Source organism: Monoraphidium neglectum (genome assembly GCF_000611645.1).
Source record: "Monoraphidium neglectum strain SAG 48.87 unplaced genomic scaffold scaffold01360, whole genome shotgun sequence".
In the NCBI taxonomy this organism is placed as follows: Eukaryota; Viridiplantae; Chlorophyta; class Chlorophyceae; order Sphaeropleales; family Selenastraceae; genus Monoraphidium; species Monoraphidium neglectum.
The window spans coordinates 1-9,333 of record NW_014012268.1 but is presented as its reverse complement, the minus strand read 5'-3'; the positions used below and the strand labels follow the sequence as shown (position 1 = coordinate 9,333).

The window sequence follows — 9,333 nt, the reverse complement described above, 5'->3', positions numbered from 1 at the left end:
GCTTGCGAGCGCTCCACCGCCGCTAACAGTGCCGCCAGCAGTGCGTCGCAGCCGCCCTCCAGGGTCACTTGGGTGTCAGGTCGGGCACACGCATCACGAGCTGTGGGCCCCGCCATCCAAGCCGCCGTCAACAAGTGCGGCAGGTTGAACTGTGTGCGGTGGCTGCTAACGCTGCCGCCGCAGTCCTCTGGCGCCAAAGTCACCCGTGAGTCACCAGCGCGAAGCGCAAGGGAACACGTCTGCGGTAGCGCAGTCCAACAGCCGGCGCCGGCGTCCCAGCGGCTGCGCAGAGCGCATGCAGCGATTGGAGTGAGGGTTTCCATGGGTTTGCCAGCAGCGCTGCCGCAGAGCGCCTCCGGGTCGCGCCGCGATGGACTTCACGCACACTGTTGAACGATGACCCCACGGCGCTGCTCGCGTCAGTGTTTGCGACCCCAGCTGTACGTCCTACGAGTAAAAGAAAGATGTCACACGGTTCAGATCAAGAGCGGATGCTGTGTTACAAGCGCATTTTTCGGGGCGGTTGGGCTGGGGGCCCGCACTCACGAGTGACAAGGTCAAGACCCGCCAACAGCCCACGCAGCCACCCTAGTCATGCTTGCCTAGGAGCTTGCATACCAAAAAATGACAGCTGTGCCGTCCCAAAGCCGGAGCCTGACCGCCAGCCTCACCCGTAAGGTTGCAGAGGCTCTGTTCCACGATTGCAGGTGCTGTATCAAGCTTTGAAGGATCGGCAACGACCGGCTGGTTAGCACGTGTCAAAATGAAAGTCGATATGGGTCTGGAATGGACCAAACTCTGTGGGTTACTCTTGATGAACTGACTAAGCAGGGGTAACATGCTGCACGAATTCAATACAGTCGATCAGTGAATTAATTTCTTCTTTCATATTCAGTGACGTCGAAGTGCTGGTGCACTTGATGATGTGGCCGGGGTGCTAGCTCATGAAGCTCCCGAGTAAGACGATGCGGCGTTCCTGATTGGTTGCCAGATAACGGGGTGCCGATTCCCTTCATCAGAAATTTCGCTATGCTGGAGGACCAAAGTCGTGCCAACGCGGGGCACATTCCCATTCCGCACGAAAAGGCTGGGAGTTCCCCCGCAGAGCAAATTTGGGTGCAGACACCGAAAATGTGGTGCTGCTGGTACTTCTCCGCCCGACTTGGAACCCTGCCTTCCGGTACATCATGCCCTTGGCACCAGCTTGACACCGAGACCTGTCATCTCGTTGGCCAGCCGCGGGATGTGCGTGGGGACCTGACTCAACCCGTGAGCGCCCCTGGCAAATCGCAGCCACAGAAACCGCCCTTTTGGCATGATACTTGGGTTGCTCAAATTGCCGTCGATGGGTGCAAAATCCGGTGAGCTGCAGCCCCGTGCTTGGGCTGACATATCTTACGGGGGGGGGGGGGTGACGCGTAGCGAGGCATGACGCCCCAGGAAGGCGCTACGGCAGTAGCTTTTGGGCCCCACGTAGCGAAGCGCCCTGTCTGAGGATATGCCGAAACAGGAAGCTCTTGTTTAGACGAGGTGCACAGGTGATGGCGGGACCATTGTCTGTGGGCCGCAGAGCTCGCGGGTGCCATGTGGCACTAAGTGGCACTTGCCCAACCGCCAGCCACACGACAATCAGGCCCGGCCTGCGCGCTGGCTGCCCGCTACACCCCTTGTGAACAACGAGACACCCATGTACACTAAGAAGGATTTACACAATATGGGCAACTCTTCCCTCACAAGCACGGGCTTAACACCCGCGCCCAAACGGCACAGCCGCCGCGCCGCGCCGCGGCAGCGCGCGGGCCGGCAGGGACCTGCGGCCCCCTGACAGCGCTCTACGACAGCTGGCCGCAGTCGGCGATGACGATGCGCTTGGAGGTGCGGCCGGACGAGCTGCCGTAGGCCTCGATCTTGCGCACCACCGCCAGGCTGGCGTCGTCCCTGACGTTGCCAAACACGACGTGCTTCCCGTCCAGCCACCCGGTCTGCCGGGGAGTGCAGGCATGCAACGGAGGGCGGCCCGCGTCAGCAGGCGTTGGGGTGTGCATGGAATGTGGGGCATGTTGCAAGAGGACGCATGGGGCCGCGTCGGGCGCCAGCTGAGAGGGCCCCGCCGCCTGCGGTCCGTGGCGGCTTTCTGATGCATGGTGCGCGCGGCACGGCGCGCCCCTCACCTTGACAGTGCACAGGAAGAACTGCGGCAATTGGTCGGGGTCATGACCAGGAGCGTTGGTGGGGGTGGCAGAGGCGTGAGGAAGGTGAGCAGGCGAAGCGTGCAAGCGCGCAGCGTGTACAAACACACCTCGGCAGCGGACGCCCGAAAGCAATGCAAGCGGGGGCCCAGGCCTGGCAGCAGCCCACCTGAGAGCCGTTTGTGTTGGGGCCGGCATTCGCCATGGACAGGACGCCTGCGGGCAGTGGGGGTGGCCGCCATGCGAGGAGGGAGCCTCAGAAGGGCGCACAGCCGCTCGGCCGATGCGCAAGGAGCTGGGTGGCGCGATCGCATCCGGCGTCCCTCCTTGCTTCGGCGCACCCACCGGGACCGGTGTGCTTGAGCGTGAAGTTCTCGTCCGCGAACTTTGACCCATAGATTGACTCGCCGCCGGTGCCTTGCGTGGCAACGGCACGATGGTTGTGAAGGGTGAGGTGCTTGCAGCACATGGGCGGCTTGTGGGAGAGGCATGGCTGCCCATCAAGAGGACATTTTGTTGGGAGCACCCGACTTTTGGGGGGTGCCGGGTGGCATGACTTTCGGGCGCCGCGCTGCGCGGGTCAGGCGCAAGCCGCTGGGTGCGCCTGTCCATTGCCCTGACCGCATCGCGGCTCTGCAAACTCACCGTTGCCGGCGGTGAAGTCACCACTGTGTGGGTGCGCGAGTGGGGGTGCGCGGGTGGCAGCTGTGCGTCAGAGAGCGTGCTGCTGCTGCGGCTGCTGCCTCCTCCAGTTCAGCCGCCGAAACCCCTAGCCGGTTGCATGCGTTGCTCCTGGAAGGCAGCAGCTGCTGCGCACCCGCGGCGGCCCACTCACCCCTGGCACATGAAGTCGTTGATCACGCGGTGGAAGGTGGAGCCCTTGAAGTGCAGGGGCTTGCCCGAGCGACCCACGCCCTTCTCGCCTGCAGCGCACCAACGCCGAGAGCGGCGGGGGGGTGGCGGCGCGTACAGGTGGCGGTACACAGACGACAGCGAGCGTATGTGTGCCTCTAGTCTCGGTGCCAAAGCATCCCACTGATCCCACTCCTATGGACCAAGCCCGTTGGGCTTGACGATGCACACCGCCGAGCCACAGCTGCCGCGCGACGCACCAGTGCACAGGGCCCGGAAGTTCTCCGCAGTCTTGGGCACCACATCCGCACGCAGCAGCATCTCAATGCGGCCCAGGGGCTGGCCGTCGGCCTCAATGTCGAAATAGACCACCTGTCGACCCAACAGGAGGGGGGACGCCATGACGGGCGGGGGTGAGATCGCGGGCTGGCGCAAGCCACTCGAGCACGCCTGCGTGCCCCTGATCGCTGCCATCCTACCCCAAATGTCGTCTGATACAACAATATTACTATTGCGCCCGTCAACGAGTTTAAAGATGGGCTGCAGAAGCCGCGAGACGCCCATGACCTCCGGACAGATCACAGGCCCGACGCCGCCAAAGGGCGGTGCATGAACGCGGTCAAGCCAGCAGATCTCGCGAGCCGCCACAGCTGAGCTCGCGCACCGGGTTCGACATGGTTCTGCTCTGCTGTGTGCTGTCGTGCGATCGGTGGGCGAGTGCGGCGTGTTGGTTTGGTATGATGTACTGGTAAATGTAAATAACATGCGGGCAACTTTCCTTGTACCTCGCGCATATTCCACGGGGCAGTTGAGGCACCCGCCCGGAAGCCGTCTGACGCACACATAAGCAGGAGCTGGAGCCGACCTGAATAGCTGACGGCGCACCTGATAACCGCGAGATAATGTTGTTGGTTTTCATGAAACTCCAGGATCTACGCTATGTATGCTTCCCGCCGTTGACCAGTTTGCTAGATCATGTCCTTGAGTTCAGGCGTATGTAGGCATTAGAGGCGCAATTTGAAGGTGGTTTTGGATTGTTAAGCGCTGTGGGTGGCGCCAGAGGCTCCAGCCTTGGCGCGCGGCGCAGCAGCGAGCATTTTAACCCGGGCGCAGCATTGCGCCCACACCTGCAGCGGCACCATGTTGATACCCGCGTTCCAGCTGCACCTGCAGGGTAAGCGCCACACTGCGATGCTGTTTGTGCACGCTCTTGCCTGCGATGTCGTCGCACCACGTGACCAGCAATGGTTGTGCCTTCGCGCACCTGCAAACGCAGAACGAGTGCAGCGGGGCCTTGCAACCATTGGGCGTTTCGACGCGCAGCATGCCAGCCTGGCGGGCGCGACACACGCCGGCAAGGTGTTCGTGCACAGCCCGCACGACCCCAGCGGCCAGCGGCTGGCGCTGCTGAACATCAACAAGCAGATCACAGCGCTGGTGGCAGGTAAGAGAGGCGCACGCGCAACCCGTCCCACGCAGCGGCCAATGGGACGGTTCAGGCCCAGGGGGCGGCGTCGAGCGCCTAAGAGGCCAGCGTAATGTAGGCCGTAGGCTGTGCACACTGGTGCGTGTGCCGCCCTAGAGGCGCAGGCGCGGACCGAAGCGTGGCTGTCGCGGTGGCGCCTTGATGTTTGTGAGAAGCTTCGATTGTGTCTCTCGGTTCGGCGCCTGCGTTGCAGGCGCCATCCTGCCAAGCAGCACGCGGGACGTTCTGTTGATCGGATCCCCCAACACCCTGCAGTGCTACGACATCGAGAGAAACAGGTCAGGCGTGCGACCAGAGTAGACCAGATCAGCCCAGACCGGTCCAGTCCAGACCGGCCACGCTGCGGGGCGCGCAGCTCCGGACAGCGCCAGCGCGCGGGCGGCGGCGCAGGAAGGCCCGGCGCCGGCGCCGGGCTGAAGCAGCCGGAGCCTGCAGCGGACGGCGCGACACATCTGCAGGCCCGACAGGGTTGTACATGCAGCGCTGGGTGACCAGTGTCGGTGCCCTTCACCCCGCGCGCCCCTGCCTGCCCCTGTCCCCCGCCCCCCAGAGACCTCTTCTTCAAAGATATCTCCGAAGGCGTGAGCTGCGTCGTGGCCGGCAGCTATGGCAGCTACACCCGGCCCCTCGCCATCGTGGGCGGCAACTGCTCGGTGCAGGTCGGCGCGGCGCGGCGGGGCGAAATGTGGCCCAGCGTGAACAGCGGGCGGCGCGCCTGAGTGCAGGAGCAAATGCGCGATGCGAGGGCCCGTCGGCGCGGCGGCCTCGCGCCGCGGCCGCTGCGGCCGCCCCCGACCGCGGGCCGCACGCAGCCAGTGACACGGCGTGACGGGCAATCCTCCGCGTGTCCGTCGATGCGCCGAAAACCTCCGCCCAGGGGTTTGACTCTGATGGCAACGACGTGTTCTGGAGCGTCACCGGTGACGTGGTGTCCGCGCTGGCGCTGGCCGACATCGACGGGGACGGCCGCAACGAGCTGCTGGTGGGGCGGCGCGGCGGGGAGCGGAGGGGAGGGGCGGCGCGCGGGCGGGGGCACATTTCCAGCGCCCGCCTGCGAACGCGGCTCCAGCCATGGGCCCCGGCCGCCGCCGGCGCAGACGGCGGGCGCGCGACGGGGAGCGCGATCGCGCCGCAGCATGTGCGTCGCCGGTTGAATCAGCTCCAGGCCGCGCAGCCGCGGCATGCATGACAGCCATGAGGCCGCGCCCGACCCTGCCGCCCCGCCTCCTGCCCCGCAGGTCGGCTGCGACGACTTTGAGATCCGAATATTCAAAGACGAGGACCTGATCTTGCAGATCACAGAGGCAGATCAGATCACCGGCCTCGCGCACCTGGGCGGCCCCCGCTTCGCGTACGCGCTGCGCAACGGCACGATCGGCGTGTACGACGGCACCACGCGGCTTTGGCGCGTGAAGAGCAAGCACAGCGTGGCGGGCATCCTCGCGTTTGACCTGGATGGGGATGGGCAGCCGGAGCTCGTCAGCGGCTGGTCAAACGGCAGGGTGCGGCGCGACGCGCACATGTTTGACCGCGCCCGGTCCGTCGCGGCGCAGCAGCCGCTGCCTGCGCGGCGGGCGGCCGTTTGGAGGCAGGGAACGAGGCAGGTTGTTTGGGCACCGCCGCGCAGCCCAGTCGGGGCCGCCGACGCGACGCGTGCTCGAAACAGGGCGCAGCCGGCGGCGCATCCCGTCGCAGGTTGCACGTGGCAATCAGATTAAGGGGCAGCAAACCGCAACCACGCCAACTGGTCCCCGGAAGCCTGCCGCCGGCACCAAAATTCCGCGCCGCCCGTTCCCTCCCCCCTCCCCTTCAGCCGCATGCCCCCTTGGACCCTGAGCCCCAAACTCAACCCGCGAGACCCCGCATCCTCTCTCGCCTCCCCCAAAACAGGTCGAGGCCCGGCACGCTGTGACGGGCGAGGTGGTGCACCGCGACTCGCTGGGGGCGGCGGTGGCGGCGCTGCTGCGGGGCGACCTGCGGGGCCTGGGGTCTGAGGAGCTGGTGGCTGTGGGGACGCAGGGGGAGGTGGGCTGCGGGGGTCGCTGAGGGAAGCATGCGAGAGTGGGGGAAGAGGAGGGGAGGGATCGGGGGAGAGAAGGAGGAGCGCGAGAGGGAGGCGGGCCGGAGGGAGGGGCGGTGGGGTGAGACGGACAGAGAGAAATTGTGTGTGTGTGTGTGTGTGTGTGTGCAGATTTTATTGATCTAATATTTGCGCAGGCAGGCAGGCAGGCAGGCAGGCAGGCAGGCAGGCAGGCAGGCAGGCAGGCAGGCAGGCAGGCAGGCAGGCAGGCAGGAGAGCAGGCAACCCAGGCAGTCCAGGCAGTCCAGGCACTCCAGGAAGGCGGGGGCTGCTGCCGGGCCTCAGCGCCCATGATCACAGAGGCAGCAAGCACCGCACCTGTGTTCCGAGTCACCTTCACTCCCTGCGCCCTTGCACTGACGGCCCCCCCCCTTCCCCCCGCACCGCCGCGCCCCGCGGCGCCGCTCATTCTTACGTGCCTGTGCACTTCTGCCCAGGTGCGCGGCTATGCGACACAGTCTGACGAGCTGCATGTTGACGCGGGGGACATATCCATGCAGCAGCGCGCGCTGGTTGACCTGGCGCAGAAAAAGCAGGTGGGGGCGGGCGGGCGCGTGCTGCTTTCTGGTGACCGGGCGCGGCCGTGGTGTGGTGTGGTGTGGTGTGGTGTCCCCCCCTGCCGACGCCAAGGCGGGCGGGCATGTGGTGCACCTCTAAAATGTGCAGAGGGTGGGCCGCAGCCTGAGGAAGGATCAGAAAAGCAGCGGCGGCGGCGGCGGCAGCAGGAGCAGCGGCGGCGGCGGCAGCAGCAGCGGCAGCAGCAGCAGCAGCAGCACCGGCGGCAGCAGCTTGTCCCTGCTGCAAAGTCGCCTCACGGCATCTGAAGCGCCAAGCATCTGCCGAGCAGCCGCCGGCACGGCTGCAATACTGCGCCGAGGCCCCCACGCGCCGCTGCACGTGCCATTTACTGCTGCGATCGCAGGAGCTCATGCACGAGCTGGCGGGCTACCTGTCGGCTGGCCCCGACCCCGGCGGTGGCGGCGGCGCGGGCGGCGGCGCGGCGGCTGCGGCGGCGGCCGCGCTGCCGCCGGACACGCGCGTCGACAGCGCGATCACCATAAACAAGGCCAGCCTCGTGTGCGAGCTGACGCTCAGCACGACCAATGACTCGGTCATCAAGGTGGGCGGGGAGGGGGCCTGACTGCGTTGATGAGCACGTTGATGCGTGGGTTATTTTGCAAGGGAGGCGGCCCAAGGGCGAGGTTCACCGGGCGACGGGTAGGCGCGCCGCCGCACCCTGGGCTCCGGATGACGCCGCTGGCATGAGCCCCTTGGCAAACCTGCGTGGCTCCTGGCCTTCGTTGCGCACTGCCCCCCTTGCGCAAGCTTGTCAGTCGTGCTCGTCCGGACGCAAACAACATGGACCCCCCCCTTCGCCGCCTGCGAGTGTGCAGGCCGCCATGATCTTTGGGGAGCAGGTGTTTGAGGGGGAGTCACTGCTGTCGGTGCCCGCGGAGCCAGAGCGGACGCTGACCGTGCCGCTGGCGCCGGCGCGGGACGCGCCCGTCGTGCTCATGATCAAGGCGCTCGTTGGCACCAAGGTGCGGGGGCCATGTCGAGTCTCAGATGAGAGCGGGTGCCGCGAGGCCGACCGCCAAAGTGCATCGTGTGTGTGAGTTTCTGTGCATGTGTATTTCTGTGCATGTGTACGCCCGTGATGTCTGCAATTTGTGCCAGCACGTGCAGTGCCTGCCAACTACACTGCGATGCATGCGTGAGCGCATGCGCAGGCTCATGTTTGTCTCTCAGTCTCCGCACCTGTGTCCCCCCCTGTCCCCACCCCCAAACGCACATCAACCTGCCGAATCCAAACTGTCACAAACACCTCGCCCCAGGGCAGCAGCTGGTTCCATGTGTTTGAAATCGAAATGGAGATGCCAAAATATGCGATGTATGCAGCAGTCGAGGGCAGCGGCAACAGCAGCGGCAGCTATGGCGCGACCGGCACCGGCGTCAGCGTGGGTGCGGGCCCGGGCGCGGCGCTGCACAGCGGCGGCGGCGGCAGCGCTGCGGCGGCGGCGGCGGCGGCAGCGGCAGCCAAGCTTGGGAGTGTTACGTTTGATATGAGGCACCCGCTGCAGCGAGTTGCGGCCTGGGTCGAGTCCAGGTTGGGCAATTGGGGGCGGGGGCGTGGGGGAGGGGGTTTGGGCATGGGGACGTGCAGGATGTGGGGTGGCTGCTGTCTTGGGGGCAGAGACGGGGGTGAGATTCGCACCTGGGCTGCCAATACTTTTGGGGCTCTACTCGTGTGTTGCTGTTCCCCGGCTGCCCTGGCCGCCTTGACTCGCGGCCGGCCGCCAGCGGCAGCTGGGGTCAGCGAAGGGCGGCTGCTGGCAGACCGCAGGCGATCAGCGCCGCCCCCGCGAGCAGCGGCCGCACTAGCCCCCCTCGCCCCCACGCACCACCGCCTTCGACCCCCTTGAAACTGTGACCTAGCCTTAGCCACATCCGGCAGTCCGCCTGTATCGAGGGCGGCTGCGCACACACCAAACTCTCTCCCCCACCTGCACAAGTTCACGCCGCGCGCATGAGCTCTTTCACACAAAACGCTTGCGCGCGCACACGCACACACACACACACACACACACACACACACACACATGCACACGTGCGCACACACACACACACATGCACACGTGCGCACACACACACACGCACACGCACACACGTGTGCACGCACGCACGCACACACACTCACGCACACACGCACACACACACACACACAC

General features: G+C 65.8%; 2 protein-coding genes across 2 annotated transcripts; one reads left to right on the top strand and one right to left on the bottom strand.

The window, feature by feature from the left end:
* Positions 1-1,832: 1,832 nt before the first annotated feature.
* Positions 1,833-3,717, bottom strand: MNEG_7600 (peptidyl-prolyl cis-trans isomerase, cyclophilin-type; the record flags this gene model as incomplete). Its single annotated transcript, XM_014043926.1, has 8 exons — positions 1,833-1,982; positions 2,172-2,192; positions 2,359-2,405; positions 2,535-2,606; positions 2,835-2,857; positions 3,025-3,112; positions 3,302-3,413; positions 3,706-3,717. 8 exons carry the CDS (start codon positions 3,715-3,717, stop codon positions 1,833-1,835), a joined length of 525 nt encoding a protein of 174 aa, XP_013899380.1.
* Positions 3,718-4,181: 464 nt separating this feature from the next.
* On the top strand, positions 4,182-8,989 carry MNEG_7599 (putative Bardet-Biedl syndrome 2 protein like protein; the record flags this gene model as incomplete). Its single annotated transcript, XM_014043925.1, has 13 exons — positions 4,182-4,215; positions 4,318-4,485; positions 4,721-4,805; positions 5,078-5,186; positions 5,405-5,509; positions 5,766-6,029; positions 6,418-6,552; positions 7,045-7,143; positions 7,274-7,504; positions 7,530-7,727; positions 8,002-8,148; positions 8,443-8,658; positions 8,909-8,989. The coding sequence occupies 13 exons, from the start codon at positions 4,182-4,184 to the stop codon at positions 8,987-8,989; spliced, it is 1,872 nt and encodes a 623-aa protein (XP_013899379.1).
* Positions 8,990-9,333: the final 344 nt, after the last annotated feature.